This window comes from Phoenix dactylifera, unplaced genomic scaffold (genome assembly GCF_009389715.1).
Source record: "Phoenix dactylifera cultivar Barhee BC4 unplaced genomic scaffold, palm_55x_up_171113_PBpolish2nd_filt_p 000848F, whole genome shotgun sequence".
Classification (NCBI taxonomy): Eukaryota; Viridiplantae; Streptophyta; class Magnoliopsida; order Arecales; family Arecaceae; genus Phoenix; species Phoenix dactylifera.
In genome coordinates, this window is record NW_024068212.1 from 109,584 (window position 1) to 133,961 (window position 24,378).

General features: G+C 39.4%; 2 protein-coding genes across 2 annotated transcripts; both read left to right on the forward strand.

Annotated features, from left to right (window-relative positions):
* The first annotated feature begins 2,427 nt into the window (after positions 1-2,427).
* LOC120107390 lies at positions 2,428-13,756 on the forward strand. Its single transcript, XM_039120655.1, has 8 exons — positions 2,428-2,742; positions 5,199-8,089; positions 8,792-10,163; positions 11,614-11,951; positions 12,045-12,248; positions 12,626-12,723; positions 13,109-13,200; positions 13,302-13,756. The coding sequence occupies exons 1-8, from the start codon at positions 2,556-2,558 to the stop codon at positions 13,334-13,336; spliced, it is 5,217 nt and encodes a 1,738-aa protein (XP_038976583.1). The 5' UTR covers positions 2,428-2,555; the 3' UTR covers positions 13,337-13,756.
* Positions 13,757-20,389: 6,633 nt separating this feature from the next.
* LOC103713307 (probable L-type lectin-domain containing receptor kinase S.7) lies at positions 20,390-22,756 on the forward strand. The gene has a single exon (XM_008800185.4). It carries the CDS (start codon positions 20,589-20,591, stop codon positions 22,617-22,619), a length of 2,031 nt encoding a protein of 676 aa, XP_008798407.1. The 5' UTR covers positions 20,390-20,588; the 3' UTR covers positions 22,620-22,756.
* The last annotated feature ends 1,622 nt before the right edge of the window (positions 22,757-24,378 follow it).

The following is a 24,378-nucleotide window of genomic DNA, read 5'->3' on the forward strand; positions in this document are numbered from 1 at the left end:
ATTGGGTCTCTCTCTCTTCTCTCTTGCTCTCTCTTTTTCACTCTCTCTCTAGATAGCTTACGGACCAATGGAGGGTCCAGGTACTTGTGTGGATTTTGGTCAACCTTGAAAGGGTCCCAAACCAGTATTGTGTGACCAAGGATTCCGGGCAAGCATTGTGCAACCATTTACTCTAATCTTCTACAATTTTCCACCATTGACCCTAGACGTTTCAAATTATTTTGATGATAAGGCCTGGCTTTGTAGATGAGCAATTGTTGGGGCAAAACGACATTGGGTAGAGCATTTTAACCCCCCAGTTTGTCAATCAACGAGCGGGTCGTTGTTCATTATACTTGAGTTTATCACTAGGAGAGATAAGAATCTTTGGACACGATCACTTATATGTATATTTATTTATGCAATGTATGCTTTTGGCTGATTATTGTTGATATGTGATTGCTAGTACAATTATTTATATTTTCTATATTTTATGCATATATCAGATATTGATCGTTTTTGGATATTTGGATTATGATATTGATTGCATGAATTTTGAAAGGAATAAAATGTTGTATTATATTTGCTTGGCATGAGTGGCATGATGGTTAAGAAAGAGGTGTTTGGATTAGCCATGTTAGACTATGGATAGCCTCGTCATGGCAAGAATGTGGCAATATGGATAGCATCGTCACATGCAGGAACATGACATTATAGATAGCTCGCCATGGGCAGAAACATTGCATTATAGATAGCGCCACCATGAGTAAGTTATGGTACTTGAGCTTGCCGGTCACAGGCTGGAGAGTGGCCATGGTTAGTCCAAAATCTAAAGATAATTGTTGTTTGATCTGTATCTTGGTAATGAGACATGGATGATAAGTCGTATGAAACCATTGATAGTATTTGTGATGGATGTGTGATGATACACCGTGTATGTTATATGCGTATATAACGATTTCGATTATACTGGATGCTTAATATAAAATTTTATGATTTATGTAATTACTCTGATATTATTTATTTGCTTTTTTTGAATTATATTGTTATATTGATGTAAATGTATGAAAATTTTTAGTAGGCTGTAAAGCTCATTCTATCTTTTTTTCTTTTTTCTTTTAGAGTCGCAGGACCGTAGTCTCGATTGGATTGGATGTGGAGTTCGAGCGATGGAGTCATTAGTTAATTAGTTTATTTTATGATACCAAAAAAATATTTAAAATTTTATAATATAATAAGTTTGATTATTTAATTATGATAGATTTATTTAATTAGATTATTTGGCTCTTAACCGTTGATTTAGATTTTTGGGGTTATTCTAATTTCTTCATTTTAGGCCTTATATGATCTTTAGGGCATACATAATTTATTTTAAAGTTGCAAAAAAAAAGTTGACACGCACTACATGCGTCGGTTTTCAGTCCTCAGTATTGCTGAAGTATAAGTTCAGCCAGTTATCCACACAGCCAATGCATCATGAATCCCCTAATCGACATCAACCATTTCTTTTCAAATTTTCCAGTCTAAAACTACTAACCCTATATTCAATCTACCATTGAAGTCAAAAGGAGAGTATTGCTCTAGATCTGCTGATAAACATGACCAAAAGCTTAGATCAGACCCTATTCTGCCAATTAGTACAGTTCAAATTTGAGAATTCATATTCCAATGATTCTTAAACACAACGCTACATGGCTACAATGGACTTGACCTGCAATGCTTACCATTAATGCTATTGTTATCTATAGGAAGAGAATTTTGTTTTGCATTCAAAGAATGGTGTGGTTTTTCGGTGTGAATGCTTTTCATGAAACTTATTTTCAAATAACTAACATTCGTAGGATTCATGCCTCTTGTTTTCCTCCGTTCTATACCTTTTAGTTAGTGGGCATTCTTCCATGGGTTTAACACTAATATGACCACAATTAAACTATTTGAAACAGGGCAAAGAGTTTGTAAAGGCTCTTTTTGGAAAGAAAAAGGTTTGAGACCTTTTGTTTTAGATTTTGATCCCAAATCTGTATAAATTCTCCGCAAGATTAGATAGATCTAGCAGAATACAACTCCACTTTGACCCCCCCAATGGCTTATATTGTGATTCAAATTAAATAGCTTACCGTATCCTCTTTTATTGTTATTGGATCTGGTTTAGATTTGGATCTATAACTAGATAACCAATAACTACTGTTATTGGGGTATTGGATACCAAAATCTTAGTCAACTCCCATTATGATACAATATAAAATTCACACTGAACAAACTTGTCCCTAATTGACCTCCTTACATCGCCGAAGATATTAGCAAATGGGAATGGCACCAGTGACCAGATGCATTTCTTCCGGTTTATGCGAACCGGTCGGGTTGGCCCGGTCTGCTATCGTGGAGCCGAACACCCATCCCAGAGCCCTTATAATAATGTCCGGCGGTGCACCGTACCGGAGTCCGGGCCTCCCCGATTCAAAATTTTCAAATGCTTCCCCCCCTTCGGTTTCCTAGTTTCACTCCCATCGGGTTTCGTCTCGCTAGGGTTCCAGATTCACCTCTCTCACCGTCGATTGATCCGGATTTGGGCGGAAATGTCGACGATGGAGCACCTCTTCATGCAGATTTTCGAGCGGAAGAACTGGATCGAGGACCAGCTCAGGCAGCAGATCAAGTCCCATGTTCAATCCCTGGCCTACAACCTCCTCGCCGACGGCACCCGTCCTCCTTCTTGGCTGTGGGCCACGGAGTCGGCTGAACCTGGGTTCCCTAATATTGATGGTACTCGATTTCTTTCTCCCTCGCGTTGGGGTTTCTAGGATTTTGAGCCAATACGGTTCTTTCTGGAGAAGTTTCTAAATTTCTTCAAGATTTCTTATTACCTTGGTGAAATTACTGAATCGAGAGTTTAGGATGTAGGGTTTTGTTGTGAATTTAAAGGAAAGGGAGCTTTCTGGTTTTTGATTTTGAACTCGTTGTAGCTTAAAGGTTTCTTGAATTTGTCACAGGGTTTTCATAGGTTCAATATACTGCTACGAATTTTAAGCTCTGGCATTCTGGTTCTTTCTTGTGTTTTACTTGGTGTCTGGAACTATGGCATTTGTATGTTTCTGGTGTAGTATGTCTTCCTCCTCAGATTCTTGAAACATTGGCCATAATTAGCTTGAATTGTTGCCGATAGTTGCCCGAGAGTTCTGATTAATATGTATTTAGCGCTGATTATTGTAGAAAGCATTCCTTTTTCTTAGTTCCTTTTGTAGGGTAGGTTTTAGGTGCTTGATCCAGGAATGTTTTCTTTAAATCTTTAATTTTTTGCTCATGTTGCACGGTTTTATAGGACAACTTGACCTCTAGGTTACCGGAAGCCACAAGTATCATTAAGTACTCAACACTGCTTGATTTTGTTCAGCACTGGATTTGGAAAGCCGTCCATACCTCTCAGAGTACCGCTAACAGTTACGGTCATTACTCTTCAAAGCATTGTGGTGCTTTGGATTCATTGTTTTATTGTTTTTCAGAATAACGCAGGAATGCATCATTGAGAGCTCTGCTGTGCTGTAGCACAGACCAGTGTACCACAAGATGTGCCTCTTTTTGGATTACCTTTTTCCTAGCATCAAGGTTTTAGGAAAATGCAACAGAGTTGTGACACCCATTCTTTAAGTTTGATGAGTGTGTAGCTATTGGTGGCCTGCTGCCTTGAGTGAATCAGCAAAGGACAATGGTGCATGATAGAAATGTGATCTAAATGCATCTGTTACCCTAGGCCTTCATCCAGGTGCAAGACACCCAGCTTTGTATTGAGCCACTTTGTCGCACCATCTGAGCTAATAGTATGAACCTTATCCTTTTCTGTGCATGGCGATCCATGTCAGGGCCTCAGGGGTGAGGCCAGACTGACCAGGTTTGTGCCTTAACCATTCCCAGACTGTGTTAACTTGCACGCTGGGGAGAGAACTTGAATGTCATGAAAAAAGTGTCGTGATGATAAAGTTTCATGCTTGTGTGAAATGTGAGGACCAAACCTTGCAGAGTGCGCTACGCTTGCAACTTGCCCTGCATATGCTTTGTTTTTGTTTGTGCAGTGTCAAATGTGGGATATGAATTTCAAACTTATGACATGTCCGCTCTGAGGCATGGCCTCTAATTTTTATGCCATATCCATTTTCAGTTTTATAAAGATGTGGCTTACGTTACAGTAAGTCATTCCTATTTTGTGACACTGAAATAAACTACTTTTTATTTCTCAGCCTAATAAATGTTTTTTATTTATTTGCTAGTCAAATTTTAAATCCATTTCCCGTTGTTTCATTTTGATCAGTTCTAATGTTATATGTGTGCTTTTCTTATTGTCATATGGTGAACCATGTTTTTCTCTTTAATGTCTTTATCTGATTGAGTCCCAGAGTCTCCATTTTTTTTTTTTTTTTGATTTCATTGCTTTGGGACCTTAATGCCAGGTCTCCTCCGTGGTTCTTCTAAGTTCAGTGAGTCTGTAGTCCTCCCTTTTTTTTTTACAACATTTGCACACATATTACTTGATATCCTGTGATTATAGGTTTTAAAACTTGTTGTTTCCTTTTCTCGGGTTGGTTCAATGGCTCTATCATCCATTTTGTTGGAATTTTAAGTCTTGCCATTTTAGTGTAGTAACTCAGGTATTCCTCATGCTGATAGACAGCATGTGGAAATATTTATTGAACTCCTCTTTAGTCGTGGACCAAATCACAGTACTTAGAACTCTTTCTGCACATATAAGCTGCTATCATGTTATGTTTTGCACTTTTTCTGATGGATATGGATTATTTATTAGGAATTTAAATGGTATGTTTTAATTTTAGATAGAGGCTTCATACTCGTATTTTGTGCATCTGTTCTGAGGATATTTTGTAAAGTGGCTAGCAATTTATTTATCCTTGATATTGCACGGTCATTACAATGCCTAAGCTTCTTCTCGTTTGTTCTTTCGTTTCCTTGGTTTTATGTCTTCAATGCAAGACGCAAAGAGAGGGACAGGATTTTGGGGGGTGAGGGGTGGGGGAGGTGGTTTAAAATTTAAATACATACTCTTTATTAAGAATCATACTGTGTTTACATCTTCCTCAAAGTAATTGTGGCAATTATTGAAACAGTCTTATAGTTTTCATCGAGCTCAGCTTCAATTGTTTATATGCATTTTTTTCTAGTCTCAGTTATATATTTTTTCTTCTTTAAAGAACATATTTTTGTTTTTGCAGAAATGAAAAGAGAACAGCTTATTTCAGGGATCTTATTCCCACATCTGCAGGCTACCACTCCTTCAATGAACCACAACAATCTTTACACCGTGCCTGCCCTGAAGGGTACTAATGTGTCCCAGCCCGGTAGCTTCTTTAATGACATGTATGTCTCAAATCAAAATATCTATGCAGAGCTATCTGATGAAGTGGTTCCTAATAATTTCCTTAAAGACAGTGAACGAGATTCTGATATAATAGGCTTCAAATCTGTTGAGGCTAATGCTGGGTTTGACCCACTTGCAAGGATACAGCGTTCCAGATCGAGGCAAAGGGACTTAGAGAATCGTCTCAGTAAGAAAGCAAAAATTACATGTTTTGGATATGAAAGTACTATTGATCAATATACCGGTAGAATGACTCGGTCTAGGGTTGCCTCCCTCAAGCCTGGCAATGTTAAAGAAACATCAGTTATGAAGAACTCATTGGCTTTTGACAATGTAGATGATGGTCGAGTCACTAGATCAAGAAGAACATCTCAGAAACTTGATTCTCTTCACAAGTTATCAAAACCAGCCAAACATTTAAAACCTGTGGAATATGGAGCACAGAAGGCATCAGAAGATCAAATGGATTTCTCACCAGCTACGTCAGCAAATATGGACACTCTTGAAGTCAATAACATTGATGATGTCATGCCTCCACAGAGATGTGCTACTCAAACTGCAGTGGAGGGACTTGCCTCAGATGCATCTTCTCCTGTTAATTCTGGGATGAAGATACCATACACTGCAGCTCCAGAGCTACCTCAGACCCATTCCCTAGTTGAAGCAAAGAAACCTCTTTTTGGTGGCATTGAATTTTGTGGTTCAAATGACAACCCTGTTACTGCTTTTAAAAAAGAAAATCAAGAGTACACCTCTGAGGTTACTCCTTTAAAGATGCACATGCAATCTCTGAAAGAAGATTCCTTTTGCAGAGATTCTATGAATGCGCATGGTTCTTTAACACGCAAGGAGCCTCAAGATGATGTCTTGCGCGCTGGACAAGTTAGGCAAAGAACAGAGGAAGCTGGCAGATTTTCAGATGAATGTGCAGAGGAGAATCATAAATTTGTTGAAGTAGATGACTTAGAGTGTCATTCCGACCCTAGTTCATGCAATCAAAAGCCTTCTCAGACACCCGTCCAATTGTCTTTGAAACCAACACATTGTATCTCTGAAAATGAGCTGACACATCCATCCCTTATGAGGGACTCTATGCTAAACTATAGTAAAAAATTTTCAGGTGAACAAAGTGTTCCACGAGATTGTAGCTCTGAAAGTTCATCAGGAGGGCTGGTGAAGCATAAATTGGAAGAGCAATGCAGTGTACCTCTTATTGATTTGCAAACAAGCATTGTAGCCAGCAGGCAGTCTATTATGACCAATTCCGTGGTTGAACCAAAACATCATCGACTTGATGGTAAGAAGCATATGGGTTTGGATTGTAATTCCATTTCTTCATTGAGGAAAGAATCTAAGGGCAGAAATTCTGAGACTGATATAAAATTGGACACTGTGCAGTCAATGAAAGAAGAATTGTTCCACGGAGCTTCAAAAACAGCACATTTTTCTCCAGCAATTGTGCAGATACAGGAAGAGGTTGTCTTACCTGCCTTAGAAGACATGAGAAGTATAGATGAGATCAACAGGGTCTCAGATGATGTTCATGAAGAGATTTCGGAGTTACTTGGAATAGTGAATCGAAAACGTAATTCCCAATTCATGAACTGTGACAATATACCTTCACATATATCTGTTATGTCGGCTTTGGAAGTGATGTCTGTGTGTGTTGCTAGTGAGAAACATTCCATCGACAGTCCTGTGAAGTGCCCTACAAATGAGAATTGTGAGGGATTGCTCATCAAAGAACCAAATGGCAGTTTAATCAATCCGACAGAGACCCTTCTCAGTGTTGGTCCAGCATTATTGTTTTCTGAAACGGATGATATATGCATAGAAGCTGAAGGAGCTCAGACCACTGCAGTGCAACTTGGGAAGACAGGCGTTGCAACACCCATATCGATGTCTGGTGCTGCTGAAAATCATGATGTGGAGGTAGAATGCCAGCATCTGCCAAAGAGTTCAACTATCAGTAATAAGATTATCAGTTCTTGTAAATCAAATGATTCTGTTTTAGTTTCTTTAAAAAAAGCTGGCGAACATTTTTCAGCTCAGGACACTGTGACTAATTCTGGTATCAGAGATGCTGAGGAGAAGCTCCTTGTCAGAGAGATGCCGAATACGGCTGAAGCTCACAATGCAAGAGCTCGTTATTTTTTAAGAAGCTCTAGCAGTCTTGATAAGAATTTTGGTTCTTCTATGGTAAATGCTTTCATTATACCTTTCCCTGATAAAATATCTATGCAGCTGGAAACCATCAAAGATGATATTTATGGAGGTTCAAAGAATGTTCCAGAAAAAAATGTCATTCATCACGTAGAAACACCAAACAATACAGAAGCTCAAATTGCAGCACCAGAAGCTCGTTACTTCTTAAGAAGCTTGACTAGCCAGCCAAAAAACCCTGATTCTTGTAGATTAGTTGGAACGAATGATGCATCTAGTTCAAAGCAATCAATGGAAACTGTTGCTCCTGCATGTGAAATTTCATGGCCTAAAAGGAGAAAAATGGAGGGTCGATCAAATAACATCCTCGCAACTTCTCCTAGGATGAGGTTTAAACCTCTCCTGCATGTTCAGAAGGGCAGTGGCTGCAGAAGCAAGATCAGTTCAGAAAATGCCTTTGGGGATGGTTTGGAGTTAAAGTCATCTCCCTTACCAAGTGAACTGAAAAGTGAAATTGCAAATGCAGTCTTCAAAAGCCCTCTCGAAGTTCTCCATGGTAGTAAGAAGCTTCGTGTTAGAGAGGTATAGAGCTCTTGTAACTTCTTTACATTATGTTTGTATTGCAGAGCATAATTAGAATTATACTGCAGTAATTTGTGTGTTTGCTAGCAAGAATGTGTGCATGTGTTCATGTAGCTGCTTGCATGTGCATGTGCACTTTTATGTGTGTATGCATGCATGTTCATTACCTGTTTGTGCATATGTGTGTGTATGTTATTGTGTGTTGTGAATGGGGATTCACGTTCATCTGCTTAATATTTACCAAACTAAGCCTCTGTTGTTTAAAGAATTGTAAGCAGGTGTATATTACTGTTTATATTTAATTACTATATGATTTTTGATTGTTCAAGTTACTTCTCGAAAGAATGCTGTATATCAATTCTATTGGGGATAAAAAAAATCTCTCATTTAATATGATATATATATATATATGATTTTTTTGTATCTATTATGTTATATTATTTATGCTAGTAACCTTCTGAAATTGCATGTCAGAGTTCATCTAATAGCCTAACCAGGCAATCTGTTTTTAATTGATGAAATCATTTTTCTCAAAATGTTGAGTTTAATGACTGTGCTTATTTTGCAGCTCTTTTTGGTATTGTGTGTCTACATATGGGCCTACATAAATATATATATGTATAATAATAATAATAATAATAATAATAATTATGTTCGTACTTTTCTTGTTATAGCAACTCATATTTTAGTCTTGCTTGGCAGGATGGTTCTTGCTTAAAAGCTGATGAACGAACTATGGTGGCTCCCTTGCAAATTGAAGATAGACGAAGAGCGCCTTTTTATGATTTGGCAGGTGGAATATCTGGAACTTATTTAACAAACAAAGCCGGAACCTCTGAAATGTCTGACATTAATCTAAAAGAATTTTGCATGTCGGAAGATAGTCATGACCTAACACATAGTGAGAGCATTTTACGACATAAAATACCAAAGAGTCCTGGTTATTATGTGGAATTTACTGAAGAGAGAAAAATGTGTGATACAGGAGGAAGTTTTTATGATTCAGCGAGATTGTCTCAATGTGATGTTGGCATGGCTGATTGCGATGAGACCATGCCAGAGTTTGAGGGATTTAGTATTGGTGTTTCTTCTGTACTAGAGGACAGTGACTTCTATAATTCTGATATTCCGAATCTTACAAAAGAACGGGATTCTGTGCTGGAGCAGTTGTGCAATTCTAGGAATTTGGTTACCCCAAGTTCTTGCCTGTCCACCAAGTATAAAATTAATAGACTTCCTGATATGTATCAATCTTTACCTGCTGGTATTCTGGAGCACATGAAGTCAAGCAATCCAATCCATTCTAATAATGTTGATATGAAACAATTTAGGGAAAGTGAAGGTGAGAATTTTTCTGGTCTTTTTAACTTGGAATTAGAATATGATGGTTCTTTCAATGGAAAGCTTCATTCTCACAGTATGCCGTCTTCAAGTGCAAGATTCGGATGGCTCACTAGTAAGCCTCCTTTGAGCCCTGCAGTTGAAAAGTCCAGCCAGAAAAAGTTTTGGGGTAGAAGTGGCGCCAGTTCAGAGACAGTGGGTTCTAACCCAGAGCTTGTATGTTTTCGTATTGATGAAAATACAAGCACCACTGAAGAAAATGAAAGTCCAGATGGACTAGACATGTCGAAAGAGAGGGTTGGCCCAAGAGAGATCAAGGTGTCAACTAACAGAGAAGCTCTTCTAGATGTCACTGCAGTTTATGATAATGCACCATCTTTAGTTTCTGTTTCCAAGAAGTTTGCTGAAAGAGGTAGTCTAGAGTCTCTGAACACGGAGTCTTACTCTGGGGCTCAAAAAAGTGTCCATTCGGTTGTGGAAAATGCTTGTGCCCAGAAGCCTAAGATAGTGGATAAGGAGAAGCATAGTCTTCCAGTTAATGGAAATCGAGTTCGGAAAGCATCTGAATCTATTAGTAGCAGGTCAAGTAAGCCAGAAATTTCTGGAAAAGCAGAGGATAGAAACAAAAGCCGGATGCATCTGGGAAAAGGATGCAAGCCCAAAAATATTATGTCCAATATATCTTCCTTTATTCCACTTGTCCAACAAAAGAAGCAAGCAGCAACAGCAAAAGGTTATTTTTCTTCCTTTTGGCTTTTTTTTTCCCTCTGGAATTCTAATAATTAAAAGACTATATAAACTATCCGTAGGGTTAACAATCCATTATGCAGCAACTTATAACAAACTGATCTATTTTGTTAATTTATGTTGCATTATTTACAGATTCATTAACGTTTATGGGAAGAAATTTGGGAAAAGCCAACTAAAGTTTCATCCAACTGTGTTTCTTTTTTTTTCATTTTCAGTGTTTTTATGATATGTAAAACTCATTATTTGTCTATTAAAAAACAAATGAAAGTTAAAAGTCCTCCAAACCTAAAATTACATCAAAAACAATACGATCTTGGTTTGATTTCTAATTTGATTTTCTCCTTTCCCCCCTGTCTTGCATGTTTGATCTCTTAGCTTGCAATGTAGCTTTGGGTCAGATTCATGGGTTTAAAGGTGAAATTTTTTCTGTTTGGTTACTTTGGTATGAAAATGCAATTTAAATAACTTCAACTTAACAGATGGTTAGTCTGACTATGGTTAGCAATGCATGTTCAATCAAAGATGAACAGTGTTGTTTCTTTCCCCCCAAAACTGACAAATGTAAGGATTTAATCCTATAGTGCACTCTTCTCCTTGACTTTCTGAGTTGAGCTTTAATAATTTAAAACATTATAATGCAAATTTGCAAGTTAAAAATCAAATTTTACAAATAGAATCAGATGTGATAATGACATAGTGTTGCAAGAATTTAAAGGAAACATCAGCTTTTCTTTCTTTTTCTTTTTCCTTTTTTTTGATATTTATGCAATTAAATTTGTAGAAACTAAGCAAGATCTTTTATATTTCCATGGATCACCAACTTCATACATAATACAATTAAAGATTTCACAATGCAATATCTGCTTACAGTAGTATTATTGTACTCATTTAAATTTCATTTTTCTTATTTTTTATTGTTTCTGAAATGCAGAAGCTGCTGAAATTTCTGAGGTTGCAACTCCTTGTTGTCTACAATTAAACTGTTTTTCCAATTCTAGGTGTATCTTTGTTTTAAGCAGGAGCTGCCAATTGCCATATTCCATCTTACAAATATTATTATATTCATGCATAAAGAACCATTTTTCTTCCTGAAGTAGCAATTGTTGTAGATGATTTTTGTCTTGAAGTTGGAGCTGCTGCCTGCAATATTTGTTTTCTTCAAATTTTGCAGTCAGTTACATTTAGGTGCTATAAACTGACAAAGGAAGAATGACAAGAGTAGAGGCTATATATGCCAATACTCTGAAAATAGGATTTGTCTAACAAGGTTGCAAGTGAATAGTATGAGGTACCAATATGTTGTCTTCACCCCTACTGCATCCTATATTCTAAAAGTGATAAAAATCTTGATCACTGTTTGTGGCTACATGAGCAAAATGAGAAAGCTTCATTTAATTTGATGCCTTAGTAATGTGATCCTTGTTGCCTCTCAGGGAAGAGAGAAATTAAAGTAAAAGCGTTAGAGGCAGCTGAAGCTGCGAAGCGTCTTGAAGAAAAGAAACAAACTGAGCGTGAAATGCGGAAAGCAGCTGCGAAGGTAGGGCGTGCAAGGTTAGAGCAGGAGAAAGAACTCAAGCAAAAGCAGAAAGAAGAGGAAAGGAAGAAAAAGGAAGCAGAAGTTGCTGCAAGGAAGAGGCAGAGAGAAGAAGAAGAAAGAAAGGAAAAGGAAAGAAAGAGAAGACGTATTGACGAAGCTCGAAAATTGCAAAGGGAACAGGAGGAAAAATTCTGTGCTGAGAAAGAGGAGAGAGAGCTTCGGCGCAAAGCTGAAGTAAGCTTTTATCTCAATTTTTTTCCTGAATATTCTAATATCCATTTGAACGGTATGTTCCTTACATCAACATATATTTCGTGACTTTCATAGGCTGAGAAGGAACGGAGGAAGAAAGAATTGATGGAACAAGCAAATCGGCAACTGAAATCAGAAAAAGAGGGGGAACTTGCTGGGTGCAGAAAACCTGCTGATTTGGAAGCCGACACCACTGAGGTGGTAGTGAGGGAAAGGAAACATGGAAATAGTAACTTTGCAGGCCCCGATGTGTCTAAAGAATTAAATGATATTGAAAAGGTAATAGTGCCCTAGCAGATTTGGATTCTGCATTACTCATTAGTTGTCCTTTTGCGACCAGAAGTAATGTCATTATGCTGGCTTTGTTTACTTTAACTTCCCCATGATTTTATTTGTTTATAACTGAGTCTTTATTTGGCAATGCTGGATTCGTTTTCGCTTAAGTGCTATATGTTAGAAGGCTGTCTAAGAGGAATTTAGTTTATCAATTAGTAATGAAAATAATTGCTAGCTTGGATGAACCACAAGAGTATATTCTGCTGTTAAATTTTAAATCTGAATAGATCTGTACAATGACCTGCATCCATTCAGTATGAAGTTGCTAGCTGATCTAATAACCTTGATTCTTCTTGATCTTGATCTTATTGCTTTTGCAGTCATATGACATGTCTCCATACAGAGACTCTGAAGTTGAGGATGATGATGCGGAAGAGGAAATTAGGCGCAAAAGGAAATACATTCCTTCATGGGCAAGGTGAACAATTGATTTCTATTTAGCTGACTATTGATAAAAGCATGCACATATCTTATAGATATTATGCTGTCATATGAGTTCATTTTCTACAAGTTTCAACAGTTTTAAAGTAGTAATTGTTGCTGCATTAATTGCATCGTGCATCTATTTAGTAACCTTAAATTTACTGAAAGTAATCCTGAAAATGAGATGATAGTATTCTGGTTGGTTAGGATCTTCATAGCAAAAAATGTCTGAATTGAGTATTGAAGTTTTCACTGGGATGTGTGACATGGACGGGCACATGCTCACATTGTTTTGATTTGCACACTAAGAGCCCTTCTTTATTACTAATTTATATAACAGGCGGTTCATTTGATTTTATATAGCACACTGGTATTTGCAGGAGAGAATGCTTGGATCAAATTTTACTTTCCAATCAACATCTAGAGCCAACAGAAATCTTCTGTCGTAAGAATTCTTTTGATTTAAATGAAGGTGAGTTCTAAGCAAAGCAACCAAGGATGCTTTATTCCCAAATGTATATTTTGCACATCAACTATAGGCTGATGGTGTTATCCGATCTTCGTTTTCTGCAGTTCTTTTGCCTCGTATTCTCCACTTGCCATCATGATAACATGGTCATGTTTTGTCACTTGCCTGCATGGTGACCTTTGATCTAGACAGTGGTGTATCTGCGGAGCTCCCTCAATGGCCTGGTTGTTGTGCCATATGTACCCGTTATTTAGGCATGATTTATGTTTAGTGAAGTATAGTTGGTTCCAGAACAACTGGTGGCAGGAGTGGTGGCACTGATTTTTCTTCTCTTTCTTTCTCTCTCTCTCTCTCTCTCTCTCTCTAGGTGTGCGAGTGTGGGTGTGGTTTGGGGGTGTCAAGGAGATGTGCATGCTCAATTACCCCCCTCCTCTGTCAACACTCCCCCACTCCAAAATATGATATACGTGAAGTTCACAGTTCTGATACCATCATGCTGTCAGTATGGTGCTCAACTTGCAACTGGAACACTAATAGTACATGTACCAATTATTTTGCATGCAGTTGGACTATTGATTGCATGGCCTTATTTTGCAGGTCCACAGAAAGTGTAAGGTCCATGATTTAACCTTCCTATTTTTGTACATAAGAAGTGATTCATAGAATGGTCGAGTTCCTTAAGGGAAACATTTTTCCACAGCTTACAAATTGACTTTTGTCAGATCTTTGCGCAGAAACTCTTATTGTTCTCCAGTGAACTCACTTGATAAAGAAAACTAGGATTTAGAAAAAGAGCACATTTGCTTACGGGTGTGTATTGAAAATACTAAATTGTCATTACGTTGTTCTAATAATGAACGCCATGAAAGTGGATGTGCATCATGGTAGGATAAGTGATCCTCTAGCTGCCTAGCATGCCTTACTTTTAACTAGAGATGGGTACTGGGCCGGGCCGCCCATGGCCCGGCACGAAACGGGCCGTGCTAGGCACGGCTCATAAAAGGGGGCCGGGCTGGGTTACCAATTCTTGGCCCGCGGGCCGAGCCCGGCACGACCCATAAGGGCCTGGGCTGGCATGACTCGTGGGCCAAGCACGGCACGGCCCGCGGGCCAGCCCGGCACAGCCCATAAGGGCCTGAGCCCGGCACGGCCCGCGAGCCAGCCCGGAACGGGCCGCGGGCCAGCCCGGCACGACCCATAAGGGCTTGAACCGGGCCTGGGCCGGGCCAGACACGACCCGTCCCCCTTAAAATAAATGAAAATAATTTTTTTAATAAATTAATAAATATTGAAAACTAAGGATTTATTAATATAAAGCCACCTTAATGGTGGGGGGTTTGGCATAGACCCCTACCAGTTTATTAATTTAAATCAAAATGGTACATGAAGGGAGGTTTGGACCTTGGTTTGACCTCCAGAATACAATAAGAAAGGAGAAAAAATAGAGATGACTCACTTTAACAATTAAAAAAATAAAAATGTACAATTATAAAAAATTAAGAAATCTTACTAATCATCAGTGATTCAGTATTCACTATTCAGTAGTGTTTGTATCATCATCATCAGAGGATATTGTATTTTGTCCATCTTTATCTTGAAGTCTCGCCTCAGCATCCAACCAATCTTTGAAGCAGAGAAGCATCTCAATCGTTTTGCCAGTCATCCTACTTCTCTTTTCGTCAAGAACACGTCGACCTGCACTAAAAGCGGATTCCGATGCTACCGTGGACATCGGCACAGCTAAAATATCGCGTGCAATTGCAGACATAACATGATATTGATTTTTAACACTCTTCCACCAAGATAATACATCTAGAGAAGGCTGTCTACTTTTCAGACTCCCGTTCTGACGCCGGCGAAGGTTCAGATGGGACTTCCTGAGATAAGGATTGAGGAGCCAGTGAGGTTCTCCTTCCATTGTCTGAACTTCCTGTGCCTCGTCCCAGAATATCCTCTCTGCTCGAGCGAAGCGACAAAGCGTTTCTCTATTTGATTTTCATCATATGCAGACTGAAGATTATTTCGTAAATAAAATTCTAGTTCACTACTTAAAGATGAAGAAGATGAAGATGAACTTGAAGCATGTGTGTGTTTTCTCTGTGCAATGAATGAAAAAATAGATGACGAACGAGAACTACTAGAAGAAGAAATAAAGCTTTGCACGGAGAATCTAGATCCACGAATTTTTTCATCATATATAGCATAAATATCATAAAGAAGTTGTTTTACCTCAATTTTAGCAGGTTCAGGATCTTGAATCATATTTTCACAGTATGCATCAAGTAAAATTAGCACGCCATTCAATTTAACTCTTGGATCAAATACAGCAGCTAAGTTATGCATAGGACATATCTTGTCCCAATACTCATTCCATTTAGATTCCATTTGTTCAATAATAGGCATTAAAACATCATCATATCTATATTCTGCAAATTTTTGACTAATTATATATGATTGTTGTAAAAATGAACATGAAGTTGGATAATAAATACCAGAAAGAACATTAGTAGCATTATAAAAACTAAGCAAAAAATCTTTCAAATTTTTTTTCTTTATTCTAATCAATTTCAGTCAATGTAAAGCCTAATCCACGATCATTAATATATGCACTTAATAAGTTTTTATATGGGTATGCATCATGTATCATGCTATATGTTGAGTTCCAACGAGTAATTACATCAAGTTTAAATTTTTTAAAATGTTTACCATGATTTATACATAGTTCCTTAAATTTTTGAAGTCTTGATCTTGAAGCATGAATAAAAGAAACTGCATTTCTAATTTTTGAAATGACATCTTGAATCATGCCCATGCCAACTTGAACAGAAAGATTTAAGATATAACATGCACATCTAATATGCAATAAATTTCTATTTAACATGGGATGCAATGAGTCCTTTAATAATGTAACCGCAGAATTATTATTAGATGCATTATCAAAAGTAATAGACATAATTTTATCATTAATATTATATGAACATGCAGTTTGATAAATGGCATTTGAAATTTGTTGCCCAGAATGTGGAAAATCAAAAGCACGAAAAGCAAGAATACGTTTATTTAATTGCCAATCATTATCAATATAATGAGCAGTAATGACAATAAAACAATTACTACCTACAGATGCTGACCAAATATCAGAAGTTAATGAAATTTTTACATTTAAAGTAGAAAGTGTTTCAATTAAACTTTGTCTCATTGCTAAAAAGTTAGTCATAGCTACTCTTCTAAATGTACGCCTATTAGTTCTTTTGTAAGCAGGTTGTAGGTTTAATTGAACATATTCTTCAAAATTAAAAGATTCACATAAACTAAAAGGTAATTCATCCTTAACTATCCATTTTACAAGTGCTTTTCTTTGATTTTAATGATTATATGCAAAATTACCTACAAGTGATTCCCCTTGTATATTAAAGGTACTTTGAGCATGAGAATCATGTATCCTATGACTTTCTTGATGTCTTTTTAAATTGCCTATTCCCCCACTACTACTACAACTATAAAGTTTGGCACATTTTTTACATTTTGCTTTCCAGACTCCATCAACCATAATTCTATCAAATTCATTCCATACAGCATTAGTCCTCTTACGAGAAGAGGTTTGATCTTCACTCGGTTCACTAGTTCTAGAGGAACTAGGAACATGGGGTTGGGGATTAGTTTCTTCTCCCTCAGAAACAGGAGGAATGCCAAAATGACTTTCCTCAAAAGATGACATATCTAAATTGATGAATGAAAAAAAATAAAAACTAACCACAAGGAGGAATTGAGTAGAGGGTCAGAGGGCAGAGGTAGAGCCCAGATTTTTGAGCTTCCTCTTGTGCTCTCAACAGGAGTGACCTTCTCTTCTCAACAAGAACCTCCTCTTGTGTAGCACTTGAACACTTGCTAAATGCAAACTAAAAATTAAATTGCTAGAAGAGCACTTTAGAAGAGAGAAATAGTAGTAGTAGAGAAGGAGAGAATAGTTGGTTTGGTGTGGTGAGAATGAGGGAGGAAAGGGGTATTTATAAGACTCCAAATATTTTTTTTCCAAAATACCCCTCAAATTAGCCATTTTTGGATTATTGGGAGGGGTATTTTGGGTAAAAACCAAAAAATTGCCGTTTGGAAACGGCTATTTTCTTCCCCCTGCCAGACGGGCCGTGCCCTGGCACGGCCCGTAACGGGCAGATTTTATTTGCCAGACGGGCCGTGCCAGGCACGGCCGTTTGGACCCGTTACGGGCCGTGCCTGGCACGGCCCATTTCGCGGCCCGTGATGGGCCGTGCCCGGCACGGCCCATTTCGCGGCCCGTGATGGGCCGTGCCCGGCACGGCCCATCTCGTGCCAGGGCTCGGCACGGCCCGCCACCCCATGGGCCTAGGGTCGGGCCGGGCTTAGCTTTTAGGCTAAGCGGGCCGTGCCTGGGCCGGGCCGGTGGGCCTGGGCCGGCCCGGCACGGCCCGATGCCCGTGTCTACTTTTAACGTGGTTGCAGTTGACCAGCTGCCTCAATTGCAACCCAAGATTGGCTTAAAAAAAGCAATACTTATCTTATATCTGTTTTGTAGAACTTCTCAAAAAGCAAATTCTAGCTATTAACACCTACAGAGAACTTACAGTATTTTGTGCTGCTTGTTGAAATGTTTAGTATTTGCTAGTGAAACCAAAAAAAAATCAACTTGGAAGCAACTCATTTTTGTAGTTGGAATTTTATGTTTATTGCGGGTCACCCTTCTCGACCTTTGTGGACTACTGTGTGAAAATGCTGGCATAATATTATGTTGTATGGTGTCTAAACGTCCGCTGGTGCACTTACGCATACAGTCTGAAAGAGGGACTGGCTTTACTTAAATGAATACAGGCCTCTGATTATATTTGCATAATTTTCTTTGACTTGCATAGATGTCTTCGTTTCGATACGCGGTTTCTTTTTTTAAACGTAGTTTGATCCCAGAATTTTAAAATCTAGTAATCTTAATAAATCTTCTAGGCCAAATTTTTCATATCAACACTTATCATTATTTTTGGGCTTTGTTTTATCTAAAGTTGCTCGTATGTAACTTGAATGTTAGAAACTATGGTGATCTGACATTGGTTTGAAATTTATGCTTAAATCTGTTGAGAATTTAATGAACTAAATCGACTGCTATTTTTTTTTTTTGCTGAAAATCGACTGCTATTTCGCCTACGACAATGGGTTTTGAGACTATTGTACTAAATAAATAGGTGCTAAACCTATGTGCTAGATCAATCTATTTATAACTTGGTACTAGCTTTGAAAGTATTGTACTATATTATGCTATGTTGCTCGAAAACCTTTACTTCTCCCCCCCATCGGGAGCCTCTCTCCTACCCCAACACCCCCAACCTCGACCTCCCCTCTTTCTCACAGTTCTCCCGCATTGGGGGCAGCCTCTCCGGCATCCTGCATTCCCTCTTCATGATGCCAACAGCGTCATTCTTGCAGCAACTCAGTTCTCCGTCCCATCGTCCATTGGCTCTGTTAATCTCTCGACGAGCCAGACTGCATAACTTTCAGGTCCGGCTTCGATGTCGGGCTCCCAACGACCACAGACGGCTCCTGGTAGCGGGCTATTAATCTTCCAACTTTCTGATGAGGAGCTTGATAACCTGTTTGCAGTTGGCAGACTTCTCCTCCATCGCCATAAGAACCCCTACGTGGCTTGCCCTCACGAAGATAGACAAAGCTCACAACAGTGTTGCTTCCATTCTGCATGCTGACTCAGCCTTATAAGCTCTCTCTCTCCTGGGGCCTTTTGCTTCTAACCATGCTGCATGCAATGGGTTTGCTTTATCTTGCATAATATGATGTTAGTGTAATGGAAATTACGTGGCCTCAGCTGCTCCTAAAAAGGATAGGGTTTGTACAAAAAAAACGAATGCTGACTATTTATAGCTTTTCTTGCAAAGAGTCCGACACCTGGTCAATCAAAAGGATAGGGTTTGTATCAGAAGGATTCATTTTCCTTCACACAAATCTACCTACCGCACAGCTCTCAAAGCACTCCAAACTTTGCCATCCATCTTCTTGTGCAGATCACAAAGCGACCACTTGGCGATCCAACAGAAAGATATATACAACCTGAAGGAGTTCGGGTCTTTATTCACCGATCTCGACTCACCTCCAGAGGACATTGGCCGACCTTTCTACCCAAATTGGCTACAGCTAGTTCTGTCCCGACTACCCCAAACTCTTCTCCATAGATCTTGATGAGGTCGGGATTTTCCCGACCTCAGATCTTAGCCCCCGCCGAACTGGAACAGGAAAAGAAGACTGCGTCCCCACAGAAGGTATTATCCACTTTGAGGCAGGGTACGACACAGGTCGGCCCCTCTCACGGTTTTGCTCTTTAAAAGGCGCCTCATGAGGGAAGAGTAATCGAGCCCTCCATTTAAGGCACAGATCTTTACGCTATTCAGTCAATGCGAGAGTAAGTCCGAGACCCTTTATTCCCACAACATCAGCCTCCCAGCGCGAAGCTCCGAGCTGAGATCAAGAGCCCCTACCTGGCGTGCCAATGATGAGGTCGGGGTTCCCTCGACCTCAGACCTTAGCCCCCACTGAACTGTAACAGAGAAAGAAGATTACGTCCCTTCAGGAGGTATTGTCCGCTTTGGGGCAGGGTACAACATAGGTCGGCCTTCCTCACAGTTTTGCCCTTTAACATGCGCCTCCTTCCGAGAGAAGGATAATCGAGCCCTCCATTTAAGTAAAACAGCAGCGGTGGCTACTAAAATAGTGATAACTATGACGTTGGCGAGGATTCTAAGAGATACCTATTTCTTATTTTTAAAAATAATAAAATATAATTTTTTATTTTTAAATAATAAAAATATTTTTAAATAATAAAAAAATAATAATATGAAATATATTTATTATCTTGCTTTGTGTAATTTTATTTTTAAAATTCAGAAATAAAAAATGCTAAACTGGCAAGCATTAACGTTATCTCTTTTACCATGTCTTGGCCTATTCCTGCCGGACACCTCGTGTGGACCCACCAGGCCACCCCGCTGCCCAGCCGCCACGTGAAATGGGGGGGCAGGCGGGCCGAAGCCCTTCCCGACCGTTGTAAGCCCAATTTTCAAACATGCACGACGCGCCCATTCCGACCGTTTAACGGTAAACTCCAAATTCACAGAGCCCCTCTGAATTTGAAATTCCAGAAACCGGCCAGAGCTTATTCCTTCCCTGTGGCTTTCTGGAATGCTTCATCTCTCTCTGTCTCTCTCTCTCCCCATTCAAACTTCAGCTACTCTCATTCTTCCATGAAATCCACATCCGAGAAAATTCCTTTTCTTCTCTTTGTTCCTTCATTTCCCCTTCTTCCACTCCAATCCATCTCGCAAACTTGCTGACATTGGCCACATTTCTCGCTAAATTCCATGGGCGCTCATCTAAGATCCTCCCTCTTCCCCCTCTCCCTTCTCTTGACTTTACTACTCTCTGCACAAGCCCCTGCCAAAAAAACAAGCTTCGACTTCGCATCCTTCTCTTTCCTCAACCTTACCCTTCTCGGAGACTCCTATCTCAGGAACGGGTCCGTGGGGCTCACTAGAGAGACCGGTGTGCCCTCATCGAGCTCTGGTACTGCCATATGCAACCTCCCTATCCAGTTCTATGACCCTAGAGAGAATGTCTCTGCTTCCTTCTCTACCAAGTTCTCCTTCTCGATCACGAACCCAAATCCCGAATCATATGGAGACGGCTTCACGTTCTTCTTGTCCCCGGGCAATGGAACACTTGGAAGCACAGGCGGGTATCTTGGTCTGTTTAACTTTTTAAGTGCCACTGGCAATGTATCTATCATTGCCATTGAATTTGACACCAGGTTGGATGAGGGATTCAATGATTCGAGTGATAACCATGTCGGTTTTGACGTCAACAGCCCTATTTCAGTGAAGGCGGAGGGTCTTAGCCCCCACGGTATCGAACTCAAGAGTGGGAATCTGATCACAGCTTGGATCGATTACTACAATGACGAGAGCATGCTGAAGATCTGGCTGGGAAACTCGAGTGATGATAAGCCTGAAAATCCAATCATGTTTATGAAATATGACCTCTCAAAGCATTTTCAGGAGTACATGTATGTTGGTTTTTCAGCAGCAACGGAGGGAAGTACTGAGGTCCACACGATCGAGGGGTGGAGCTTCCAGACCTTTGGGTTCACTACCCCTAATCTCTCATCTCATGTTCCTTACAATGTGTCTGATAGCTCGTGGAGCAAGATTCCGACGATACCCGTCGCTGGCCCTCATGGTGGCTCTCCCAAGAAGCTCAGTCTCAGCCTGGCAATCATAGGTCCTGTGGCTCTTAGTATGGCCTCCGTTATCCTTGTTTGGATTTCAGTTACAAAATGGATGGAGTTCAAAGCAAGTAAAAAAGAGGGCTTGAAATCAGAGCTCTTGAAGGGCCCAAGAAAATTCAGCTATAGGGAGCTCAGCTCAGCGACCAGAGGATTTCACAGCAGCAGAATTGTTGGAAATGGAGCATTTGGAATGGTATACAAAGCGGTTCATCCTAGATCCGGCATCACATATGCAGTGAAGCGGTCGAAGCAAGCCCAACAAAGCCAGAAAGAGTTCATTGGGGAGTTGTCCATAATAGCTTGCTTGAGGCATAAGAATTTAGTCCAGCTTGAAGGTTGGTGCACCGAGAAGGATGAATTGTTGCTCGTGTACGAGTTCATGCCTAACGGGAGCCTCGACAAGGCCCTTTACTGCAGGCCCGAATCGATGCTTAAATGGTGCCGGCGGTACAATGTAGCCACTGGCATTGCCTCTGTTCTCACCTACTTGCATCAAGGATGCGAGCAGCAAGTGATCCATAGAGACATAAAGACCAGCAATATAATGCTGGATGCCAATTTTAATCCAAGACTGGGAGACTTTGGCTTGGCAAGGTTGATGGATCACAATAAGAGCCCTGTTTCAACTTTGACTGCTGGAACAATGGGGTACCTTGCACCCGAGTATCTCCAGTATGGTAAGGCCACAGAGAAGACCGATGTATTCAGCTACGGGGTCGTGATACTAGAAATTTGTTGTGGGAGGAGGCCAATTGATGCAGAAGATGGCCAGGATCATAAGTTGGTCAATTTGGTTGACTGGGTTTGGGGATTGTATTCAAAGGATAAGCTTATCGAAGCTGCAGACCGAAGATTAAATGGCGAGTTCGATAGGGAAGAAATGTTGAGACTTTTGCTTGTGGGTCTAAGCTGTGCAAATCCAGATTGCACCCAGAGGCCTACAATGAGAAGGGTTCTCCAGATTCTCAACTCTGAGGCAGAGCCCATATCTGTGCCTAGATTGAAGCCTCTCCTTGTGTTCGCTTCTCATTTGAGCATGAAGGAGATTGTTTCTGACTGTGAGGAGAGTGCAAGGTCCAGCCCACTGTATGAACTCAAAACCAATTGAGTTGAGGTGCTCGTTTTAGTTTGGATTCTAGTTATTTCTTATGAACTTAATGGGTTGAATTAATTGTTCCTTCTGCTTTGCTTATCCGAATATCTGCTGTTATGAATCTCTTTCAAATTTTGGAGGCATACTTGGCTTAATGGCATTGAAGCAATAAAATTTTTACATGAAATGAAATTATAGCTATTTTTTAAAAAACTGTTTTTTCTTTTAATTGTCAGGCTCTATCACTACTGCTGTAAACAGAACTAGTAGACAGGTAACAGTGTTACCTGAAGCTGGTGTTGTAAAACCCTATTGGGAGGCTGCATGGTACTTCACAGAGTCATATTAGGAAGCCTTCCGAATTAATCTTCAAAACGAATTGGTATTTACTGTCTCAAGTTGATTTTACCACTTGGAAATTTTATATGACATCTTTACGTGTTTCTATAATTAACTTGAATAGGAATTTTGATTAGTTACATTATCTTTATCTGGAGTTTTTATTACATAATTTAATGTTGCGAATCCACTATCTGTATCTTCTAGTAAAAAAAAAAAATTCTGAAAGAGTTTGAGGTTCGTGGTTTGTCTCCCTTTGTATAGGGGAGAGTTTGGTTAATCATATGAATTTTGTTAACATAGCTGCATCAGAATTTTATAACAGAATCCATGTTTGTCACCACTAAATCAAGAAGACAGTAATTTGTTTAGAGTTTTTTCTATGTATTATTCAGTCTAGATTGTTATTGTAAATCTTACCTTGGAAGGTGTTGAGGGGAAATTTATTTAAATATATGATCGAGCTCCATAGGCGAAGATTGAGATCCCTACATGTGTAGCCTAGAGGAGCTTACCCAAGTCATGAGACACAAAGAAAGATTCCTTTTGGTGTAATGAAGTCTTTCTGGCGTCTAACTTATGCGAAAGGGCATTAGAAAGTCTTCTCTGTAAGGAGAAGAATAAGCATATTGAAGTTAACAGCTAACAGTGAACTCATGTTGAAATTCTTCCATGGCTACAACTCCGTGGTTTTCATCGTTCCTTATATAAACCTTTTCTGGAATTTGGAGGTACCGAAACACGATGAGGCATTTATGTTGCCCGCATTGCAGGAATGCCTTCATACTAAAGGAATTATGAGAAATAATGGACTGCGGCAATGGGATGCCGGCTTTGCAGGAATGAGCTGGCGCATAGAAAAGGTTGTAACTTCTCTACAAAACCTCATTGTAACCTATTCCTCTCCTTGTATTCTTATTCATTGTGTACAAACAAATTTTCTACAGGTATTAAATTTTCTACAACCCAAGTTTGCAGGAAATTTTTATAAATCAGGGCATGTGCTAGCTTTCAAAGTTTCATGAGGTTCGTAGAAATTTTTGATAAGATTATTTTTTCCCAATATAAATGTCAACCATTCGGAAAGCAATACTTTATCCAGTCAAGCCTGACCAGATCAAAACTGAGTGCCATGGGTAGTGACACTTTTGAAGATTTCCATTTTTCTTTTTTGATTATTCAGCACAAGCAAGATAAGATGCAATTAATATGATCCAAGTGCCATTGAATTCAAGGCATGAAAGCATTTGGTTGTATTTGCTACCATGCAGTATGAACAATCCTTATTAAGATTGATTTATATTTATCAGTTACATCAACTAATTGACTTAAGTTGTATGTGCTGTGTGCATCACAAATATCTGGATTTGCAGGTAATTTCATATACGTGATAAACCGGCAGCAGAGATCGAGATAAATGGGTTGCAAAGGCGTG